At 38.7% G+C, this 24,857-nt stretch overlaps 1 protein-coding gene across 4 annotated transcripts in view; it reads left to right on the forward strand.

Annotated features, from left to right (window-relative positions):
* Positions 1–5,522: 5,522 nt before the first annotated feature.
* The window catches only part of PSIP1 (PC4 and SRSF1 interacting protein 1), a 40,133-nt gene continuing 20,798 nt past the window's right edge, over positions 5,523–24,857 (forward strand). For 3 of the 4 annotated variants that reach the window (XM_061425250.1, XM_061425249.1, XM_061425248.1), the window contains exons 1-4: positions 5,534–5,697; positions 8,859–8,935; positions 22,367–22,505; positions 24,706–24,810. In XM_061425250.1, the coding sequence (XP_061281234.1) occupies positions 5,626–5,697; positions 8,859–8,935; positions 22,367–22,505; positions 24,706–24,810 (393 nt within the window). In that variant the 5' untranslated portion in view covers positions 5,534–5,625. Of the gene's footprint in view, positions 5,698–8,858; positions 8,936–22,366; positions 22,506–24,705; positions 24,811–24,857 lie in introns of all 4 variants that reach the window. The other variant, XM_061425247.1, reaches the window with a different exon arrangement.

Consider the following 24,857-nt stretch of genomic DNA (forward strand, 5'->3'; position numbering starts at 1 on the left):
CTAGAGAAAGCCCACAGGCAGCAGCAAGACCAAATACAGCTGCTGCGGCTGCAAAGTCACTTCAGTCGTGTCCGACTCTGTGAGACCCCATAGATGGCAGCCCACCAGGCTCTCCCGTCCCTGGGATTCTCCAGGCAAGAACACTGGAATGGGTTGCCATTTCCTTTTCCAATGCATGAAAGTGAAAAGTGAAAGGGGAGTCGCTCAGTCGTGTTGGACTCTTCACAGCCCCATGGACTGTAGTCCACCAGGCTCCTCCATCCATGGGATTTTCCAGGCAAGAGTGCTGGAGTGGGGTGCCATTGCCTTCTCCGCAAATACAGCTAAAAATAAATAAATAAATTTTTTTACAAAGCAATGACCATTGGTATATGGAAAAACTTAGATGGATTTCAACAGCAGTAAGATGAGTGGAAAAAGCTCATTTGAAAGGTCACATAGTGTATGATTCCACATATACAATGGAAAGAAATGACAAAATGCTTTCTTCCCAGTTGTTCTCATGATCACCTAGATTCATTAATGCCTCTCTTACCCCTGTGTCTGAGAATGACACTTCTCATTGATAAATCTAGTTACTGCCTCACCAACTAGTACAACTGTAACCATTTTAATGGAAATCATTTTAAGAGTTGATATGTATCCCCAGAATTAAGCAATGATATATAATGTGCACAAGTCCCCATACTAACACACAGTATTAGTAACACAAACTTATTGCTATGGACAGGAATTGATGGTCCAGCGCTGCAGTCCATGGGGTTGCAAACAGCTGGACACGACTGAGCAACTGAACATAAGTGAACTAGTACATCCTGGTTTTCCCTTCTTAAGGACCAAAGTTCCAAATACTTTTGATTTCCAGAGGAAGCTAGGCCTAGACCAGGTTTATTACATCTCTGACAACTCTTTAAAAAAAAAAAAATAATATATATATATATATATTTCTTTGACTGTGCTGAGTCTTAGCTGCAGCATGTGGGATCTAGTTCCCTGACCAGAGATTGAACCCAGGCCCCCTGCATTGGAAGCATGGAGTCTTAGCCACTGGACCACCAGGGAAGTCCCTGAACTATCTGATTAATGTTCTTTATCTTCCCCATTCTTCTTGCTTACTTCCTCACTACGAGGCTTAAAATATCACATATAAGAGTTCAGTACCAATTGCTGTTCATACCAATAAGTTTGTATTACTAATACCGTGTGTTAGTGTAGGGACTTGTGCACATTATACATAAAAGAAGTGAAGGAAGGGATTATCATTGCTTAATTCTGGGGATACATATCAACTCTTACTTAGAAATGATTTCCATTAAAGTGGTTACAATGAATGTACTTGTAGTCTATGAATAATGTCAGTGCTTTTAAAGGGTTAACCTTTAAGCACATGAAATATTCACAAAGTCAAAACAAATATAAGTACCCTAGAGTGTCTTATCTGCTTTCTCAGCTTAAAGGATAAGAGAGACTCTGTCAGAGTTTTTCACTTACCCCCTTCCTCTCATTTATTCAACAAATATTTATTGAGACAAATTTTATTGAGTGCCTGTGAATGCCAGGCACTGATCACCAAGATAGTGCCTTCCTCCAAGTATAGACGAGTCAGAAATACTGTAATGAAGAAATAATGTCACAGTAAGATGAGGTCAGACTGTCTTTCATGGGGAAATTTTGGGTTTGAGTCCATTACGGCTGCCGCAGAAGGAGTTAAACAGAATGGGCTGGTGGTAGGGACAAGCTGCGAATGGGGTGGGGCAGACAGAGACTGAGGAAATTTGAAGCTGGCAATACTTTCAAGTCCGAAGACAGAAGGTGGAAGAGTGCTGGCCTGGTTTTACTTCCAGCATCTTTTTCTAATTACACAGTGCTGCTGGCCCCCTGCTCCACCTAGAGGAGGTGTGGGATCACACAAAGGCAGGGACTTGGGAACTGAAGGGCTGAACTGTTGCCTTGGCCATTTGAGTAGATGTTTGATTTTGGGTAAGTTGCAGAACTTCTGTGTGCCTCTTTGCTCATCTGTAAAATGGGGATAGTAACACCTGGATTAAATGAAAGACTGTAAGTCAAGCTTCTCCCTCAGTTCATTCAGATCTCCTTTCCCCCTCTCCTTGGCTTTAGTTGGTTTGAATATTGTATTTTCTTCTTGCAACTTCCCATTGCTCCTCTAATCTCTATCTTGCTCTACTTTTTCTGGCATCCACACTAAGAAGGCTGACTATGGGGGAGGGGTGCATCAAGCATGGCTGGAGAGGAGCATAAGCTTACAGTAGTTTAGAAAATCTCTCCAAGTGGCTCTCATGAGCCCAACACTCCCGCCTCCCTCTCCCGCTGCTCCCTTCCCCTCCCCCTCCTCTCAGGAACTGCGGCTCCCAGGGATCCTGGGCTTTTGTTCTCTAGAGGCTTAAACTACCACCTGTTTCGCCCTGACTTATTGTTTAAAGGGAATTATTCCTTGTCTACAGACTATCAAAAATGAAAATTGCCAGAACTTAGAGACAGCAAGAGCTAAGTTTGTACTTTTTCTCTCTTTTCAATACTAACACTAAAACATCAATGCTTTCCTATTTTCCCTCTATTTTCCATTTCTTTTCTGAGGATCTCCTGGCTCTCAATAACCACTCCTTCTACTTATTGATACTATCATAAAGCATTAATGTAAATTCTCTTTTAATATTAATTGTAATTTATCTATTAATATATACCTGTCTTCCCTACTTGGTATTAAGTACCTATGATCTGTAGTGTCTTCTACAGCAGTAGTTTCTCAAACTTGAATATGCCTGAGAATCTTGTTATGAGGATCTTGTTAAAACACAGATTCTGATTTAGCAGGACTGGGGAGCGGCTGAGTTTCTTCTAACAACTTCCAGGTGAAACCCCTGGACCACACTTGGAGTTGCAAAGCCTCACTGGATTTAGAACAAAGGGGGTGCACATGAGATGGTTGCTGGAGGATGCCTTGGTTTCTCCTGCTCAGTGCTTGGAATTTTTCTTCAATACATCTTTCTCCACTTTTTCCTGTGCACTATTTATGACTAACTGACAATTACTTCTTTGTGTACTTAGCTGTGCCCTTCCTTCCCTTTTTCATAGTCAACAGTCTCGTCCAGAAACCAGTCACTTAGGGAATACAACAGAAATCTTCAGCCTTTTTCTACTGTCATCTACTTTGTAGCAAGCAAGGTTAACTTTTTAAGGAATCATCTTTACCTTTGTTGCTGAGTAAACTATAGTAGCTACTTGGTATGTATCATATCAAACTCAAATTTAGAATGAGAAGCTTCAAAACATGCCTCCAACCCTTCCCTCTCCTTCGCCACTCAAGTTTCTCTTTTGCAGCACATGGAGCCCTCTGCATGTTGCTGAGATATGAGTCAGTCTCCTGCAAGACATTTTGCATTGGGAATGTCTTCTTTCATTCTTTTTAAAGGCCAATGCATATCTCTTAAAAATTCTCAATTTTTACCAACTTAATATGACGCATTATTTGATTTATTCCCAATTGTGAGTTCTTTGTTTAGAGAAGTATGAGCTATGTACTCTTATTTACATATTTTAATATCTTTATGCTTTTTTCATATTTTCATTTAGTTGTAAATGAGAACTGTCCATACTTCTCTTTCATTGTCCTATCCTTAGCATCTAAGAGTGCTTGAGACTCAGTAGGCACTTCGGGTAGGGGGACGCTCAATGAAGGATGAAACAAAACTTAAGATCAGTTTGTAACAGTTTTCAAAATGCTTTCATTGCTACATTTATTGGGAACCTGGGTGAATGTTAATGGTTAAATAAGACATTTTGGTGTAGTTCTGATACAGTTAAAATATCAAAGTATCAACTTACATCAGAAGGCTGGACTTAATTACAACCAACTTATTAAAAATGTATTGGCTAAAGGTTAAAAAAAAATTTAGAAATCCTTTGAAGAATATTTTGAGAGAGAAACATTTGAGGTTTAGTACCACCTACCAGCTACCCTTTTACTAGGAAAATAAAATTTAGATGCAGCCAAAATTTGGTAATGCCCAAACCCACATCCTATCTAAATGGCTTATGCTTTCCTGTCATTGTTTTCTAGCCTGCAGGTTTTGCATTCGTTAGGATTTCATATTTCTCAATAGTTCTTGGTGCTTTAAATTTAAAAGAAATGGGGCTTTCTCATATTACAATTTCAAGGAAAGACTGCAGGGCCCCTTCAGCGAGGTTTAAGAGGCCTGCAAGCTGCACACCGTGCAACCGCCTCATGCTCCGATTTCATCTATGGGTTTTTGTACAGTTCTTTTTTGGATGGTGCAAACAGCGCAAGTGCAGCATTAAAAACCTCTCCACCCTGGGAAACGACGCAAGAACACGCAGCTTTCGGCTGCCAGGTTCTCTCTAACACACAGCCGAGGGCTGGAGGCCCGGACACCCGCCCCCAAAGCCAGTCCACAACAATCGTTTCCTCCCTCCCCGCCTTTTACATACAGTACACATACAAATACACACACGCAGAGCAGCCAGCAGGGGCGGGCCGGGCCCGACCACTCCGAAAACCGCAGGGGGGAGCCACAGCGGGCCGAACTGTTTGCACCCACTTCTTTGTTCTTCGCACCCGTCTCTCTCTCCATCAGGCTGCAAACGTTAGGAAAAAGCGAACTTGGGGATCTAGGGTCTCCTGAAGCTCCATGTCGAGGCTACACACCTTTGGCGGGTGCTGCGTTATCTCCCCCTCCGTCGGCGAGCAATTGGTCCCGCCCCAGTGCTAGCGGGCGCCGAGCGGGAGCCGCGCGGGAGCAGCGCAGCAGCGGCGGCGGCAGCGGCGGCGGCGGTTGTTATTCGGAGCCGTTGAGACGGCTCTGCGGCAGCTGGTGGCGCAGGTGGCTTGCGTGGACGCGGACGGAGGCGGCCGGCCCGCCACCGCAGCCTCAGCGCCCGCGGCCCCGGCAGGTGAGCGGGCGGCGGGGACTCGCCCCGCCCCCCCTCGGTGGCCTCACTCCTGGCTCTAGCTGGGAAGTGGCCGAGGCCCGCCGGGGAGTCGAGGTTCGGCCCGGGGCTGCGACCGTCGGGAAGAAGGCTGTGGGAGAGGCCGTGTGTGGATGGAAGGGCAACGCTCCCCTGCCTTTTGCCATCTTTTTTCTCCCCCCTCCTCCTCTCGCCGACCTCCCACCCTCTTGGGGCTTCAGCTTCGGGAGAAAAAAAAGACTGAGGAACGATGGGGCGGGAGAAAAGGGAATAGGGGACTGAGAAGCATCTCTGCCTCAGGTGGTGGCGTCTTTTCGGTCGTCGAGCGGTGGACCTTGCGAAGCCTGGAGGGGTAGCTCTTGGGCTGCGGAGGCCGCGCACTCACGGGCAAGGAGCGGGAGGCGGCTCTCCCCCTCACTCTCCCACCCCCCACCCCCCACCCCTACCCCTCCTCTGGCCTCCCCTCCCCCGTCGCTCCCCGTACGGCCCCTCCCTCCGGGTTTCTGAGCTTTAACCGCCCTCGGTGCTCTCCCTCGCAGGCGCGTCGGGGCACCCCGAGGCATCCTCCCCCTCCCGCCATCGCGGGAGCCGCGGCTCCCGACCGCCCTCCCGCATCCCCTCGCAGTCCGCACCGCCGCACCTCCTCCCTGGGCTTCGGACCCTCGGCCTCGCCCCTGAAACATGACTCGCGACTTCAAACCTGGGGACCTCATCTTTGCCAAGATGAAAGGTTATCCTCATTGGCCAGCTCGAGTAAGTGATTTTTAGCCTTCGCGTTTAGCGGTGCTACCTTCCTCAGAGGCCTACTTCCTACCCTTTTCTCTTTTTTTTTCCTCCCCCTCGTATCCTTTCTCTCCCTCGCTTTCCTTTCGTCTCATTTGTAACCTGATCTTTTTAGTTTTTTGCCCACTAATCTTCTGTGTAATTTAAAAATCCAGGTGTTTTGGCATACTTAGGTGTTTTCCTATGGTTGTGGACAGACTTTGGCAGGTTTTCTTAATAGGAAATATTTAAAGATGATGCCATTAATGTTCCATTGTAGGTGAAAACAAACACGGATTTTGTGTTTAAAAAAAACTGGCTTCCCTGGTGGCTCAGACGGTAAAGAATCGGCGACATTTTCCTAATTTTGAGTAAAATCCAAAATAGCAACGGAATCGATGCAAACTTGGGTGTCAAAAGGTTGTATGGAATTAAATTGAATTCATAGGTATTCTTTCCTGTTTTATAGTTAATGAGGCCTTCTGGATCGACTGGTTCAGTGAAAGCTAGGACTGGGTATTCTGGAAAATTTTACAATAAGGTAGCATCAGAGAAAGTCTAGAAAATTCGTTTTTAAGTTTTTATTGGTGAAGTTTGCCTTATGACCTTGAAGAAGTTGTTCCACCTCTGATTGTTTCCCATAGGTGAAAGGAAGAGTAAACCCACATTCCTTGGTTCGCATGTAGTACAGAGAGGTGATTCAGAACTCAGGATTTTTTTGTGACATTTAGGAATTGAGACTGTCTTTCAAAAAAGCACCATTTTCAGAAAAAGATCTTTTATACTTCTAATATAGTGATAGAACCTGAAAAAGGTTGAACTCAGTAAGCTCAAGAGCCTTTTTAAATATACACATGATATTCTAAAGCTGTAATTTCCACTGATTTACTGTTCTTTGAGGAGTGTGTTTCTTAAAGATAATTAAATCCTATAGTTTCAATTATGTCAGCTGGGAGGAAAAATAAGCCATTGGTTACAAAGAATCATGGAGTTGCTGAGTGCTATCCAAGTGTAAAATGTTCACCATTTCTTAATTTTTCCCATCCAGCTGTAAGTCAGGTTTATAGATTTCCTTCCATCCTGAAAAGAATTTTTTCCCCCTAGTCTATTAAGTCTACCTTTTCACTTGGAGTCTTAGTGGAAAAATCCTTAATCATAATTTTTGTCTGTATATTTGACACTGTTTCCTTTGTTAACTCTATGTGGATTCTTTTACTCTATGTGGATTCTTTGACTTCCAAATAGATTGTAAAGTTCTCAGAGCAATAGATGTAAACTGAATTTCCTTATCATCCCCCCCATCCTTAGTACGTAAGTCATGCACTAAAAAACTATTTCATGTTTAAGTGGAGGATAGGCAAACTGAGAAGGTTTAAGGCCCCTCCAAGAGAACATTTTTTGTGGTTTGAGCCTGATTATTTTGAGGTGTTAGAAAATCTGAGGTTATGGGATACATCTTCATTCAAATTTCTATGCAGCAGTATAGTTTAAAACCAAATGGAAATGCTTTAAAAATTACTCTTCTAAATCATCTTTCCCACATGGTTCAGTCTGTTAGGCAACTAACAGTGCTAATAAAAGCAAAATAAAGTAGCCTCAGGAGGGCCAGAGTGTTTTATTTAATAAATGCTGCATTTACCAATTTGTATTGAAATGGAAAACTTTAGTCTCTTTTACCCTTTTTTTCTTAGAAACAGTTGCATTTAGATTTGATATTGTCTGTGTCTAAAATTGTATTCATTTTTCTATCTTTTCTCCAATCTTATGAATTCTAAGTCTTTGCTTTAGAGAGTTTAGAGTGTATATTTAAGGTCGCAGCTGGGAAAGTGACCACCAGTGTTCCAGTTTTGATTTTAACATTTTCTGTTTATCCCAAGCTTCGTTACTTTTTAAGTCTTGTGCTTTCTTGTAATCCTGTACCAATAATCATTTCTAAAGTCAATTTTTGAAAAATTGCCTTGTGTTTATTAAACTCTGTAAGTGCTAGACATTTGCATTGACTTTTAAAGCTGTTTGCTGGGAGAAAGCATATGATCTGAGATGACAGGAGTATCCCTTATCTTAAGGCCCCTAAGGATTTTTCGCAATTTGTGACAAAGCCGAAAAGACAGTACAGTCTTTATAGGTGAGGAAATTAAGTTCCTAAGGTGTTGGGTGCTAATGATTCTTATTGATGGCTGAAACCTTCAGACTGCCAACCAGTGAAATCACCCTCATGGTCTTTTCTTAAATCATTTCTTTATGATCATACATAAGGAGCGTAGTAGGTCTTCTGTTGGTTGTACCCTTGTTCAACAGATTTTTTTAAATTGAAATGTCTTTGAAATTTTGAAAGGACTAAATTAGAAATTTATTTCTATTTATTTCTAATTTTATTTCTATTTCTAGAACTGTATTATGAAATTTAAGTAAATAATGGCTAAATACTACTGTCTGATGGCCTTAACTCTGATAAGAGAGTAACAACTATTATAGATGTGTTCGACATAGCAGTACCTGATACCGTCTTCCTTACTTAATTAGAAGTATTAAAATATTAAAAGAGAAATGAAAAAGGAATAGGTAACCTCATGTTACTCAGCCATGTAGGTCTAAGATGTTTTCATAAGTATATGTTTCAGACTTGGAAAAGTACTGCTTTAACCTTTTTAATGTCTGGTTTTACATTACTCCAGTATTTGGATAACCTCTCTGCATAAATAGCATTTAAAATTTTTGAACAGATTCAGAGTTCCTTATCTGGAGTACTTAGGGCCAGATTTATGTGAACATTCAGAATTTGGGGGTTTTAGAATGGTAGTGGTGGTCCATATACAATACTTCTTTCTGTGATGAGGTCTAGGATGGCAAATGATAATCTAACATGATATTTCTGCAGAGAAGCATCAGTAGAAATGCTAGATGGATAAAAGAAATGATGGAATAGCTTCAGTTTCTATGCATGTTTTGCTATCACATGAGTTTTGAGAAATATATTGGTTTTCAGAGCTTCTTGAGTTTCAGAACTAGAGATAAGGGATTGTGGACCTGTAGAACCGGTCTATTTCACAGCAGATACCCTTTTGGATGTCTTGTTTTCAGTTTACTCTGGTCTGTTTAAGTGTGTATGATTTAAAAGATGTTAATTTTTCTGATTTTTTTTTTTTTTTTAGGTAGATGAAGTTCCTGATGGAGCTGTAAAACCACCCACAAACAAACTACCGATTTTCTTTTTTGGAACTCATGAGACGTAAGTCCTTTTAGCTCTAAAGGCAAATCAGAGTTAATTTAGCAGGTTCATTGGGTATATAACGAAAAGCAAGTAGGGGTTAATTAAGAGAAAATAATAAAGTAACAGAAAACATTAAAATCATCTTTGAACTTGGAAAAAAGTCTTCACGTGTCCCTTTTAAATTTATTTTTATGTTAAATTACACACTGCAGGTTTAACTTTTACTGGTACGGATGTCCTTAATCATAAAAGATGTAGATTGATTCTCTCAGCAGTCAGAAAATGACCGATGGATGAGAAAGTGTGTAAGGAAAGTTTTAACAAGGTGTTCAGTATTCATATTTAGTGTAATTAGTGCTTTTTGTAGTGATGACCTGACACCCTATTTTAGGCTTTGTGATTTTAGCCACACTAATGGTATATTGTGGGAAAGGTGAAAAGAAATCTGAATAGTTCCTTCTCTGTGTATTTGTATGATTCTGGGAGCCACTGTTACTGCTCTGCTGCCCCTGGTGGATTTCTGGGCAGAAACTGATTTGGAGAAGCAAATTAATTTCTTAGAAATTGTAGCTGAATACTGAACCCTTACTTCTAGGTGCGGAGGATTACTCCAGGGGGTATCTCTTAATTTTGAAAAATAATGTTACTACATGCCTATATTTTAATAGCCTTACAAGTAGCATATAACCTCACCAGTTTTGAACATTACGTTTAGACTTTGCAGTAATTTTGGTAGACTTGTTTACCTAGGTTCAGGTTGAACAAAACTGGTGCTACTCTAGTTAAAATTATATAATGGTATGGACCTAACAGAAGCAGAAGATATTAAGAAGAGGTGGCAAGAATACACAGAAGAACTGTACAAAAAAGATCTTCACGACCAAGATAATCATGATGGTGTGATCACTCATCCTAGAGCCAGACATCCTGGAATGTGAAGTTAAGTGGGCCTTAGAAAGCATCACTACGAACAAAGCTAGTGGAGGTGATGGAATTCCAGTTGAGCTGTTTCAAATTCTGGAAGATGATGCTGTGAAAGTGCTACACTCAATATGCCAGCAAATTTGGAAAACTCAGCAGTGGCCACACACCTGGAAAAGGTCAGTTTTCATTCCGATCCCAAAGAAAGGCAATGCCAAAGAATGCTCAAACTACCGCACAACTGTACTCATCTCACACGCTAGCAAAGTCATGCTCAAAATTCTCCAAGCCAGGCTTCAGCAGTACGTGAACCGTGAACTTCCTGATGTTCAAGCTGGTTTTAGAAAAGGCAGAGGAACCAGAGATCAAATTGCCAACATCCGCTGGATCATGGAAAAAGCAAGAGAGTTCCATAAAAACATCTATTTCTGCTTTATTGACTATGCCAAAGCCTTTGACTGTGTGGATCACAATAAACTGTGGAAAATTCTGAAAGAGATGGAAATACCAGACCACCTGATCTGCCTCTTGAGAAACCTGTATGCAGGTCAGGAAGCAACAGTTAGAACTGCACATGGAACAACAGATTGGTTCCAAATAGGAAAAGGAGTATGTCAAGGCTGTATATTGTCATCCTGCTTATTTAACTTATATGCAGAGTACATCAGGAGAAACTCTGGACTGGAAGAAGCACAAGCTGGAATCAAGATTGCCAGAAGAAATACCAATCACCTCAGATATGCAGATGACACCACCCTTATGGCAGAAAGTGAAGAGGAACTCAAAAGCCTCTTGATGAAAGTGATAGAGGAGAATGAAAAAGTTGGCTTAAAGCTCAACATTCAGAAAACGAAGATCATGGCATCTGGTCCCATCACCTCATGGCAAATAGATGGGGAAACAGTGTCAGACTTTATTTTTCTGGGCTCCAAAATCACTGCAGATGGTGACTGCAGCCATGAAATTAAAAGACGTTTACTCCTTGGATGGAAAGTTATGACCAACCTAGATAGCATATTGAAAAGCAGAGACATTACTTTGCCAACAAAGGTCCGTCTAGTCAAGGCTATGGTTTTTCCAGTAGTCATGTATGGATGTGAGAGTTGGACTGTGAAGAAAGAACTGTGGTGTTGGCGAAGACTCTTGAGAGTCCCTTGGACTGCAAGGAGATCCATCCAGTCCATTCTAAAGGAGATCAGTCCTAGGTGTTCTTTGGAAGGACTGATGCTAAAGCTGAAACTCTAATACTTTGGCCACCTCGTGCGAAGAGTTGACTCATTGGAAAAGACTGATGCTGGGAGGGATTGGGGGCCGGAGGAGAAGGGGACAACAAAGGATGAGATGGCTGGATGGCATCACCAACTCATTGGACATGAGTTTGGGTCAACTCCGGGAATTGGTGATAGACACCCCACTCCAGTACTCTTGCCTGGAAAATCCCATGTACGGAGGAGCCTGGTAGGCTGCAGTCTATGGGGTTGCTGAGGGTCGAACATGACTGAGCGACTTCACTTTCACTTCTCACTTTCATGCGTTGCAGAAGGAAATGGCAACCCACTCCAGTGTTCTTGTTTGGAGAATCCCAGCGATGGGGGAGCCTGGTGGGCTGCCATCTATGAGGTCACACAGAATCGCAAACGACTGAAATGACTTAGCAGCAGCAGCAGGGAGGCCTGGGGTGCTGCAATTCATGGGGTCACAAAGAGTCGGACATGACTGAGCGACTGAACTGAACTGAAGAGTGTCTACAATGACAACATTTGTTTAACATTGCTTAGCTACTGTATGAACTTCCAAAAAATTTTTAAAAATAGCTTTATATGTAATTTACATCATAAAGTTGTGTAAAGTGTAAAATTCAGTGGGTGTTAGTATATTTACTTCCATAACCATTAGCAGTCACTCTTCATTTCCTGCCTCCTAGGCCTAGATACCCACTAGTTTACTGTCTGTCTAGACTTGCCAATTGTTGACATTTCATATTAATGACATCATGCAGTGCCACATAATTGTCTTCTTTAAAATCCAGTTTAAAAAAAATAAAATAAAATCCAGTTTTGAGTTCAGAACTGTGTTGGCCTTCACCATAATTACTTTGAGTATAGAAAGTTGAATATACTTTGAATATATAAATTTAATTAAAATGAGTTTCTGATTATCTGTGATAATCTACCATTTAAAACTCCCATAAATTCAATAGGGAAGGTATCTTTTAATGAAAAATTGTGTAATCTCTATTGGAATAAGGGTTTTCAAAGTGTGGTCCCAGGTCAAGCTGCACCCTACATGGGAACAGCACATGGGAACTTTAGATAGGCATGCAAATTCCTGGACCCCACCCACCTAAGATTCACTAAATCGGAAATGGAGGTGTGCAGCCTAGCAGTCTATTTTAAATAGCCTTCCAGATAATTGGAATGCATGGGAAGATTGAATACTAACTATATCAGAGTAGTGTGAGTTAGACATTCCCTGGAATTTCTATGTATCCTTATGGTATTATAGACCTGGAGAAGGAGATGGCAAGGAGAATTCTGTGGACATAGAAGCCTGGCAGGCTACAGTCCATGGGGTTGCAAAGAGTTGGACACGACTGAGTGACTAATACATAGTATTATAGAACACATAGTCATTCTTATGTTAAATTTAGAAGAATGATCATCCCTTCCTCAACATTTAAAAATGAGGATTTTTATGTTGCAAATATCTGTAGATTATAAAGCAAAAGAAACTATGCCAAAGAACTAAATTTTCATAAGCATCGTTTGGTTAATAACATAACAGTGGTATTACTAACTGGGAAATGAAGATGGTGAATTACTAATATTCAAAAATTAGAACATATTCAGGAAATTAAAATTAAGCGAATGATATTAAATTTTCATTTCAAAATGTACTTGTAGTTTTTGTGCCTCAGTGATCTCACTGTTACCTTTGGAAAGGCAGTGCTCTTGAATCTATTAGTCTGGTGACTTAACGTTTTGGTATTTAAGGTTAATTTTTAGAAACTGAATTGCGGTGAGTGTTTGCCTTTTTCCCCCTCAGGATTTGGGAGGGTGGTTATTTGAACCTTTCTGTTTGGAATTTGCATAAGTTGGAGTTTAATCCAGGAGCCTGTAGTTAAGAAGATGGGAAAGGAAGAACATGGAAGAAGAAATGACAGAAAACTAGATATTAATAAAAGTGAAAAGTAGTTTTAGTCACTCAGTCATGTTCAGCTCTTTGTGACCCCACAGAGCCTGGCAGGCTCTCCTGTCCATGGAATTCTCTGAGCCACCAGGGAAGCCCAGTTATTTGTAACTGATTTGTAAATAAGATTTTTTTTTTATTGTGAAGTTAGAGCAGAATCCCTTTGTAACTGCATTCGTTTCCTGAGCTACAAGCATTTGATATTTTGTAATTTTTTACGCCTTTCATAGTTAATTTATCCACCAAAGTTTTGAACACTATTTAACAGTGAGCTCTTATGTATACCAAACATGATGGGCTACTAGATGTTATAAAACTAATATACTGGAAACAGATTCTTAGTAAATGAGACTGACAGAGATTCAGTGCTTTTTGCTGGAACCAAAAATCTTAGTGTTATCCTTGATTTCTTATTATAGTCGTATCTGTTTCTTCCCCACATCTAGTCAGTCAGCAAGTCTTAATTCTTTTCCTTTAACATGCATTCTGATCTGCTTTTTTCCACTCCTCTATGGCAACTTATGGAAAAGGCAATGGCACCCCACTCCAGAACTCGGAGGAGCCATGGGAGGTAGGCTGCAGACCATGGGGTCGAGAAGAGTCAGACACGACTGAGCGACTTCACTTTCACTTTTCCCTTTCATGCATTGGAGAAGGAAATGGCAACCCACTCCAGTGTTCTTGCCTGGAGAATCCCAGGGACGGGGGAGCCTGGTGGGCTGCCATCTATGGGGTCGCACAGAGTCGGACACGGCTGAAGCGACTTAGCAGCAGCAGCAGCAGCATGGCACCTTAAGTTCATGCTGCAGTTACTCTTAGGAATAGTGTCCTGTCCCTATCTTGGGCTCAGCTTTTACTCTTCATATATAGTCAGAGTGATCTTGATATTTCAGTCAGATCATGTCATTTTCTCTGTCCAGAGCCTTTCAGTGACCTCCTTGTTAACATTACCAACAGACAAAAACACCCAAATTCTGTCTATAAATGCTGTTGTTAAATTCTTTCTTTTGGCTGTGCTGCAAGGCGTGTTGGAATCTTAGTTCCCTGATCACAAATCAGACCTGTGCCCCCTGCATTGGAAGCTCAGTCTTTTTTTATTTTTTGTTTTTTTTAATTTTAATTGGAGTCTAATTACGATATTGGTTGTGGTTTTTGCCATACACTGACATGAATCAGCCACAGGTGTACATGTGTCCCCCATCCTGAATCCCCCTCCCACACCCCTCCCCATCCCATTTCTCTGGGTTGTCCCAGTGCACTGGCTTTGAGTGCCCTGTTCATGCATCAAACTTGGACTGGTCATCTATTTTACATATGGTAATATGTTTCAATGCTATTCTCTCAAATCATCCCACCCTCGTCTTCTCCCACAGAGTCCAAAAGTCTTTTCTTTCTATCTGTGTATCTTGCTGTTTCTCATATAGGGTTATCATTACCATCTTTCTAAATGCCATATATATGCGTTAATATACTGTATTGGTGTTTTTCTTTCTGACTTACTTCACTCTGTATAATAGGCTCCAGTTTCATCCACCTCATTAGAACTGATTCAAATGCATTCTTTTTGCTGAGCAATATTCCATTATGTATATGTACCCCAACTTTCTTATCCATTCATCTGCTGATGGACATCTAGGTTGCTTCCATGTCCTAGCTATTGTAAACAGTGCTGCAGTGAACATTGGGGTACATGTGTCTCTTTCAGTTCTCGTTTCCTCAGTGTATGTGCCCTGCAGTGGGATTGCTGGGTTGTATGGCAGTTCTCTTTCCAGTTTTTTAAGGAATGTTCACACTGTTCTCCATAGTGGCTATAGTAGTTTGCATTCCCACCAACAGTGTAAGAGGATTCCCTTTTCTCCACACTCTCTCCAGCATTTATTGTTTGTTGACTTTTTTTTGTTTTGTTTGTTGACTTTTTGATAGCAGCCATTCTGACCAGCGTGAGATGGTACCTCATTGTGGTTTTGATTTGCATTTCTCTGATAATTAGTGATGTTGAGCATCTGTATGTCTTCTTAAGAGAAATGTCTGTTTAGTTCTTTGGCCCATATTTTGATTGGGTCACTTATTTTTCTGGAGTTGAGCTACACGAGCTGTTTGTATATTTTTGAGATTAATTATTTGTCAGCTGCTTTGTTTGCTATTATTTTCTCCCATTCTGAAGGCTGTCTTTTCACCTTGCTTATAGTTTCCTTCATTTTGCAAGAGCTTCTAAGTTTAATTAGGTCCCATTTGTTTATTTTTGCTTTTATTTCCATTACTCTGGGAGGTGGGTCATAGAGGATCTTGGCTGTGATTTATGCCAGAGAATGTTTTGCCTATGTTTTCCTCTAGGAGTTTTATAGTTTCTGGTCTTAGAAACTATTTAGATCTTTAATCCATTTTGAGTTTATTTTTGTGTATGGTGTTAGAAAGTGTTCTAGTTTCATTCTTTTACAGGTAGTTGACCAGTTTTCCCAGCACCGCTTGTTAAAGAGATTGTCTTTTTTCAATTGTATATTCTTGCCGCCTTTGTCAAAGATGTCCATAGGTGTGTGGATTTATCTCTGGGCTTTCTATTTTGTTTCATTATCTATATTTCTGTCTTTGTGCCAGTACCATATTGTCTTGATGACTGTAGAAGCTCAGTCTTAACCACTGAACCACCAGGCGAGTCCCCACAAGTGCTGTTTTATAACACCCTGTGTGAACTAGTCTATTCTTACCTCTCCAACCTCATCACATTTTCTTTTTTACTGTAACACAGATGTATGTTGTCTCAGGTCCTTCCTGACTGAAGACCTATCTTTCCCAACAAAGAGAAACGGATTTTCAGTCATTTAGCTCTTAGCTCATATCCTCTTTTTTTATGCTTATTTTTCCATTGCAGTGATGACTAAATTTTATTTTTTTTCTTTTCCTTCACCCACGAGTGAAAAGCTTGGAGAGCAGGAACCTTGTCTATCTTGTTTATCATTATTTACTTAAGTGCCCAGCACATAGTAGCTGTTAAATAAATGTTTGGTAATAGACTGAAAGCTCTATGACCTAGATAAAATCAATTTGTTGATGATGAATTTGCTGTCCATTAGCTAGCATTTCTATAGTGTTTAGGACAGCTGGATCAGAAGAGTGTTTTGAATCCTGCCTTTTATCTATCTGCTCTATGACCTTGAGCAGGTTTACTTAGCCTTGTCCTTCTCTTCCTTGTACAATGGGAACAATAAAATAGAATTCAAGGTGCAGATAAGATACTACATGAAAGATGCTTAAAACAGTGCTTGGCATGTATTAAACATGAAATGTCAACTATTAGGAATTAAAAATAATGTTGCATATTATTTTTCCACAACTTGTAAGTATGCTTATTAGATTGTTTGCAGTGCAGTTTGTTTTGCTGACTAATTATCATTGTTAATTGAGGGAATACTCTCATCCAGGTCTACGTATTTCTCTCTAAAGTCTAGACATTTTTAAATGAAGATAGTGTTTTTGACACTTTATTTCTTTACTGCTCTTACTTGTTTTAATTCAAAGATGTTAGATGCTCAGTTCTAGGAACTTTGAAACTATCCATCACAGGTTGTTTCAAAACCTGCCTACTATAGAGTTATTAGGAGTGAAGGTGAATGGGAAAGTTCTACTAGTTGGTCAGTTTTTTGTATCACCTATCCACAAGAAAGGAATGAAAAAATGAATCATAGGATAGGATTTTATTTTCTTCTACACTGAGTTGTTCTATATAATTTCAGTACTACAGACATAGTTGTATGTGTTGGTGTGGAGTTTGTATGATTTCTTATAATGAGAGGAACTATTTCTTCATCTCTGTATTGTCAGGTTCCTGGCACATAGTAGATGTATCAATTGTCTATTGAGTCATTTTCTGTCATAAAGTAGTGAGTGCTGTTATAAAATGTAGTTTAAAACAGTATGTTTCATATTTTGTGATTTAATAATAGGGAAATGAAACATCAAGTTATAGTCAGTGTTTTAAAAGGTATAAGTTTCTGTATTATATTATTAATTGACAACAGTTAAATGAGTTTTGAGCTTCAAGTCTTCAGCCATGATAAATTTCCCTATCCCATTTTTTTATATGCAACTTCTGGTTTGCTTTAAAGGACTCTTTTAGGTGTATGGTAATTGAGTTTTTCTGAGGCATGTATGTGTATGTTCTTGAAGGTATATTCATTGTTTCCAGAAAAGTGACTTTAGAGAGATGACTGCTTTTATGTGTACTTGGATTCTGAAAAATCGGGGTAAACAGGAACACACTTTAGGTATATGCCATGTAAGAAACACACTTGCAGGCTTTGGAATTATTTAAGTTGCTTCAGAATTATAAAATTAATACTGTAGTTAATGATTTGCTTTTTCTTAAGACATTTTCCATTAGCTTTAATCCTTGTGGGCTTTGACAATTGGTATTTGAACTGAGTTCATATGTATAGGGATATGGCATCAGTATTTTATTAATATATAAGTCAGTGTTTCAGAGACTGTATTACAGTGGTTAAAGGGAATCTGTTTAAGGGAACATTGTACAGAGTGAAGGCTCTGCTATTTAATAGCTCAGTAACCTTGCTTGCATCAGTAAATCTTTCTGGCTTTCAGTTTTCTAATCTTTAACAGGAAGATCTTGGTGATCCCTAACTTTCCTTTCAGCTTTGGAATTTGGTGGGTAATGTGCTTTCAATTAATGCATATCTTTTTCTTAAAAATTTTTTTAAACAACATTAAAAGGAAGCACATCATTTTTACTGTTTTTCAGGGGAAAAAACCCTAAACCTATTACTGTTTTTAATGTATTTTCTTTGAGATTTATATGTCATTTAAAAATTGAAAGCTTTGAAGGATGAATCAAAGCTACAGCTACAGAAGGTTGTGCCCTTGGGGACTAGTGATGGCTGCTTAAAAATTAATCTGATCCCTGTTCACCAAACCTATGGGATTGTATCCCTGGGGAGGATTCTTTTGTGTGTGCATGTGTTTTCTTCTTATTTTTTTAAAATTGAAATGTAATTGATACATACCGCACAAGTTTAATATATGTTGATTTTGATACATTTATATATTGCAGTGTTATTACCACCATGAATTGATACATTTATATATTGCAATATGCTTACCTACCACCATAGCGATAGCTAACGCCTCCAACCTCCATCAGGTCCTGTAATTAGTCATTTTCTTTTTTGTGGTGACAACATGGGAGGATTCTTTTTTCATCCACCATAATTGTTTGAATCTCATTAAGGAGCTCTGTAGTCTTGAACATACCATTTGAGGCAGCAGTTCTACTTAGAATTTATTAGGAAAATATGTGAAAAGATGGAGTAATACATTATTTATTATAGTTACATTTTATAATAGAAAATTTGATACAGGAAATGGTCCGACAGTAGACAAATTAATTTTGGGAAAGTTATTCAGTGAAATAGTATTTAGCTGTTAAGTAACTGTTGATGTGAAAACATGTTCATTATAATTTGAAAAAATATTTATGGGTCAGTAGCATATACATTGGAGAAGGCAATGGCACCCCACTCCAGTACTCTTGCCTGGAAAAATCCCATGGATGGAGGAGTCTGGTGGGCTGCAGTCCATGGGGTTGCTAGGAGTCAGACACGACTGAGCGACTTCACTTTCCCTTTTCACTTTAATGCATTGGAGAAGGAAATAGCAACCCACTCCAGTGTTCTTGCCTGGAGAATCCCAGGGACGGGGGAGCCTGGTGGGCTGCCGTCTATGGGGTCGCACAGAGTCGGACACAACTGAAGCGACTTAGCAGCAGCAGCATATACATGAAAATTACATGTTTATGTAGGTACATATGCTACAAACAAGTGGGTGAAAACAGTGGCTATCTGTAGTTGGTAAAGTTCTGGATCATTTTTGTTTTCTTTGGACTGTGCTATTCACTGAAAAATATTTTAACAACTTTATTAAGATGTTAATATCCCAAACAATTCAGTTAAAACATATAATAGATCTTAGTATATCCAGAATTAAATAGCCCTTAGTACAATTTTAGAACATCTTCATCGTACCAAAAAGAAACCCTGTACCCATTAGCAGTTACTTCTTGTTTCTCCTGTCTCTCCCCTGTATTGCCATAGGGAACCATTAATCATTAAAAAAAAATTTATTTTTATTTGACTGTGCTGGGTCTTAGTTGCAGCACTTGGGTTCTTTACTTGTGGCATGCAAAGTCTTAGTTGCAGTATATAGGATGTAGTTCCCTGACCGGAGGTAGCACCCGGGCTCCCTGCTTTGGGACCATGGGGTCTTAACCGCTGGACCACTAGGGAAGTCCTGGGAATCAATAATCACTTTGCCTATTCTGGGTATTTCATACAAATTGAACTGTACAATATGTGGTCTTTAATGACTTTTGCTGCTGTGCTGCTGTAAACACTTGGCGTACAAGTTTTTGTGTAAATGTATCAGAAAAGGCAGGAGAGGTAAGAGACGTGGGTTCAGTCCCTGGGTTGGGAATATCCCCTGGAGGAGGGCATGGCAACCCAATTTCCTTATACACTATCAGTAATAGTGCATTTAATATTTTGACAACTTTTGAAGCTTATGAAACAATTGTAAGTTTTCCTATCTTTCAATAAGATTGCCTTGCATGGTCATTTTTGTGGTCTCTTGTTGTCATGCAAAGTGGGGACCACCTGTTTTGTGAAAAGAAAAATAATCCATATAAATTTAACTGAAACCTTTATACACTAAGTAATACCATGATGGGATCAATTGTGATTGAGAGCAGGAGGAGAAGAGGGCGTCAGAAGATGAGATGGCTGGATGGCATCACTGATGCAATGGACATGAACTTGGACTAACTTTGGGAGATGGTGAGGGACAGGGAGGCAGGCCTGGTGTGCTACAAGAGTCGGATGCGATTGGACAACAAAACAATCAGTTTTTTCTTTTGAATAGCGTTTTGGTTTAGAATCATTTAAAAATGCCCCATGTTTGAGGTTTTAAGACATTTTTCTGTAATTTTATTAAATATTTAATGTTTTAAGGTCCCTTCCACTTCTTGAAGTTCATGGTGCCACCAGTTTTGAACCCTTTGGGGATTTCAAACTATAAATTAGTCTGACTTTCTGTATTGCTGTTTAGTACCCAACTTTCTCAGTCTTTACAGCTTCCAAATCTGATAACATCTCTTAGCCTTATAGAAGTTGTGAGGTTTTAGAAGGGAGAATTACTTTGTGTTTACCAGAAGTATATATTGTATATTTGATGGAGTTTTAATTCAAGTCATTTACTTGGAATTTGGAGATGATTATGCTGGAGAAATTGCTTTACTGTTTTAACTAAATATGTTAAATTTTCTAAGCTTAAATTGCGGGTAGGAGTGAATAATGCTTAGTAAAAATCTGAATTTCTAGATCACTTGAAATCATGATAATTTGTGTGCCTTAACTGATGTGCAATTAAAATACATGGATACTTTTGAGTATTTGTAAACTGAAAAATTTTAATAATAATTAAAGCTGACTTATATAATTGATCATATTTAAGTAGAGCTCTTAGTCTCTTGTTGAAATTTTATTCTAAAGCCTTTTAAAATATTCTAAACTAGAATGTTAACTGTAGTCATAGGTCCCTAATTCTTAAAAAATTTCAGCAGATATGGAATTTGTGATACATAATTAATAATTAGTAATCTTAAATTGTAGCATATTTTAGAGGAAATGAGTAGTAATTTGATTTTCCTCTTGCTTTGGAGAATACATATATATCAACTATTATGGCAAAAACCTTATACATTCTCTGTATCTACCTTTATAGGATTGACAAACTTCTGCAGAACTGACTGACCTAGGGAGATAAACAAGGGGTTTGTTCTAGGGATTATATCTAAAGACATATATATATATACACACACACACACACACACACAAATAGTTGATTGTCATCATTCACAGGTTCCATATTTATGAATTTGCCTGCTTACTGAAATTACTTGTAATCCTGAGTCATTAACTGTGGGGTCTTCATGGTACTGTCTGTGTGCAGTGGCAAAAAATGGAGTAACTTGATGTACGCATTCCTAGCTGAGGCTGAAGGAAGGCTGTGCTCTACCTTGTTTCAGCTGTCATACTGTAAACAAGTGTCCTTTTTGCAGTCTGCTTAGTGTCATGGATTTTGCATTTTTGTGCCTTTTCCTTGGTCATTTTGTTTTTTATCAGTCAGTTCAGTCACTCAGTCATGTCCAGCTCTTTGCGACCCCATGGACTGCAGCACGCCACGCCTCCCTGTCCATCGCTAACTTCCGGAGTTTACTCAAACTCATGTCCATTGAGTAGGTTATGCCATCCAACCATCTCCTCCTCTCTCGTCCCCTTCTCCTGCTTTCAATCTTTCCCAGCATCAGGGTCTTTTCAAATGAGTCAGTTCTTCGCATCAGGTGGCGAAGAACCTGTTGTTGTTTATAATAGCACCCTAAAGTGGTGCTGAAGTGCTGGTCAGTGTTCCTCAGTGCAAGAAGACTGCTATGCCTTTACGGAGAAAACGAGTGTTACATAAGCTGTTGGCTGTAAGTTCAGTGTTAATGAATTACCGATATATATTAAACAAGGTGTCTTTAAACAGAAAAATGCATAAAACAATGTTATATATTGATTGGTTGACAAAAATATGACCAGAGGAACCTACCCTGTATTTTCCTCTGCAGCAGTGGTATAGTATTTCCTTAATTCGGTGTTCATGGTGACATTTTAGAATACAATTATCATGAATAAAAGAATTGACTAAAATAAATATGTGTATACATGTACATGTGTATATATGTGCATACACACATAAATGAACAAACTAGTGATAAGGTCTGATTCCCTCATTGAATACAATAACATTGAACATTTATTCCAAAAATCTACACACATAAATAAAAAAACATACATATACCTTATTGACAGTGTTTTGAGTTGTATAATATTCCAAATTACTTTGAAGTAAAAGTATAGTTGGAATTCATTTAACTGTATTGATTAATGTGGTCTTGTCTTTTTTTTTTTTCATTTTTATAGCAAAATTTGTAAAATTACACAAAATTTACCATTTTAATCATTTTCAAATGTACTGTTTAGTGGCATTCAGTACATTATTGTGCAGCTTGTGTGTTTTTTTAAATAGAATTATGGATCTAGGATTAAATTTCTGACTGAATTTAATAAAGGTGTTTGGAATTAAACAGTTATTTGTGACTACCCTTTAACTTATGTATGATGTTTAATGCATTTAGATTAAGAATTTTTGATAATTGTGTTCATAGAGTAGTGTTATTTAATCACTTACATTTGAGATTGCGTTACACTCATATTTCCCCCCCTCCTTTTTTAGTGCTTTTTTAGGCCCAAAGGACATATTTCCTTACTCAGAAAATAAGGAAAAGTACGGCAAACCAAATAAACGAAAAGGCTTTAATGAAGGTTTATGGGAGATAGATAACAATCCGAAAGTGAAATTTTCAAGTCAACAGGTGCGTCATATTACATAAAACTTAGTTTAGTATTACTTAACTCAGTTTTGGTGAATAATCAGTATTCTAGCTATAGAAAAATAATTGAAGAGCCTTGTAAATTTCAGATGAAGTTTTTGTGAGGTTGAACCTTGGACTTTTATATCTAGATAACTGAAAATAGTGCCTTCGTGGTCAAACAGATCTCAGAAAGCTAGGAAATATTCAGTTATTTAAATCCTGATTGGAAGTTTATTTAATGCATTGAATTTAAAGCCATATGTACTGTTTTCTTAAATTTAGGTTCAATAACTAAAAAGGATATGTTTTTTATTTTAATTCCTAAATCTATAAAATTAGAATATGAACTTCATGTGGGTTAAATTAAATATGTGACAAAAATACTTATAGCACTGTGCAAATCATATTTGTTTTTGGTTTCTATAAGAGCAGCCTTTAAACCTTTTTATTCTGGGTTTGTGTGTGTGTGTATGTATTCAGACTTGAGTTTTTAAAACCTGGATGAGTGTGAGTAAACCTGAAGGAAATAGCAACACACTGAAAATTTTGCAAGTTTGCATCTTTTAATCTATATGTTTTTTAGTTCTTTGTCTGTGCCAGGCTTTTTTCTCTTGTTTGAAACCTTCAGAAGCTGTTGTGTCTGGAATATTTAAATTTTTGATTTTACAGGGCTGCATTAGATGATCCTAAGTGCCTTCATTAGGCACCCAAAAGTTATTTGTTACAGTACTTACATCATAATTGCTTCTGTACTAGTGTTAACTGCCACAGGCTTGTTCTATCAACAGAGAAGTTGTATGTGTCCTGTGTACCTGGCATTGGTATATGTGGAGAGAAGAGTTATCCACTAAATGTTTGTTGCACAAATGTAAGAACTGATGAATGATTACCCATCCTTACTGCCTTGACTGTGTAATGGGAGTCCCAAGAGACTGAGTTGATTATTTCCTGAAAATAACTTTTTGTGATTTAACTTGGATTATGCATCCTATGAATGTGCCTTCAAAGTCATTTTCATTCTCCAGATTGTCTTGCATAGTCACTCTATTCTCTGTTCCCATCTACCTACTTAATCTCCAGGTAGTTTTCATTATACATGTTGATACTTGGAGTTTTCTATTTCACAGTGAAATATTTGGTTGGTTGTGTGCATGAAACCCAACAATTTTCTGTTCTTGACATTAAGTGTGAATGATGATGCTGGTGTGATGTACTCTGTGTTCCCAGCCCAGAACATCCTCAATGGCACATTCCTGGGGTTTGGTGCAAGCATTCAAGCCCAAACTTACATAAAAGAAACACCAAAAATTTGCCATCATTAATTTATAAATATCTCTATAGTGCTATAAGTAATTTTGGACACATTTGTACATTTTTTTAAATACCTTTATAAAATTTGTGGATTATCAGCATTGATTTTTTTACAAAAAAGGAAAAGGGTTAACAGTGTAGAAGACTAGCCAAAGGAAGAAGCTAGAAAGGTGCACAGTTTGGATTACATTGCCATCGTCTTGTAAATACATGCTTTACCCTCACCTCTGGTTGTCATCATTTTGGTTGGTATTTTGAAACTCTAGGTGACCCTAAGTCACCTGTTTACAAGTATTTTCTCATCTGGGGGTACTTTTAAAAACTAATGATTATTGACTCCCGTTCAGTGTCTGTTAAATCAGAATCACTTAAGTTTGGGTTTCAGGAATCTGCATTTTAAATAAACTAAGTTTGAAATACAGATCAGTCAAGGTCCTTAAATAAAGTTTTGATATATATATAGATAGATAGATAGATATACTTTTTTAGATTAGCTTCTTTAACCAGAATATTACAGTAGTTGTAGGTCTGTGCTGTTCTAAATCACCTTACATTGTATCTTGTTGGATGTTCGTTAGAACATCAGGGTGGTATTCTTTGTTGTCAGTAATGCCTAACGCAGCGAGCCGCGTTAGGCGTTACTGACACTTTGTAATTGTACTTTTAATTTCTGCTTCATCATTTTATCTGCTGAGCTTGTATCCGTCAGTTGCAGGAATAATAGCATTTAAAACTGTTTATAAATTGTGCATATTAGAAGTATCCTGTGCAACAGAAATAAGGGTACTTTTCTAGCTTTCTTACAAACAGGCTTTGATTTTTTATGGGCACAAATTTTAACGTTGGGATAAAATTGTTTTGTGAAACTAATAGATTCGATTGTTCATAGGCATCAGCTAAACAGTCAAATGCGTCATCTGATGTTGAAGTTGAAGAAAAAGAAACAAGTGTATCAAAGGAAGATACCGACCATGAAGAAAAAGCCAGCAATGAGGTGTGTTTAATTTCTCTTGCATTCTAAATCCATCTTGTTGCAAGGAA

The sequence above is a fragment of the Bos javanicus genome, chromosome 8 (assembly GCF_032452875.1).
Source record: "Bos javanicus breed banteng chromosome 8, ARS-OSU_banteng_1.0, whole genome shotgun sequence".
NCBI lineage: Eukaryota > Metazoa > Chordata > Mammalia > Artiodactyla > Bovidae > Bos > Bos javanicus.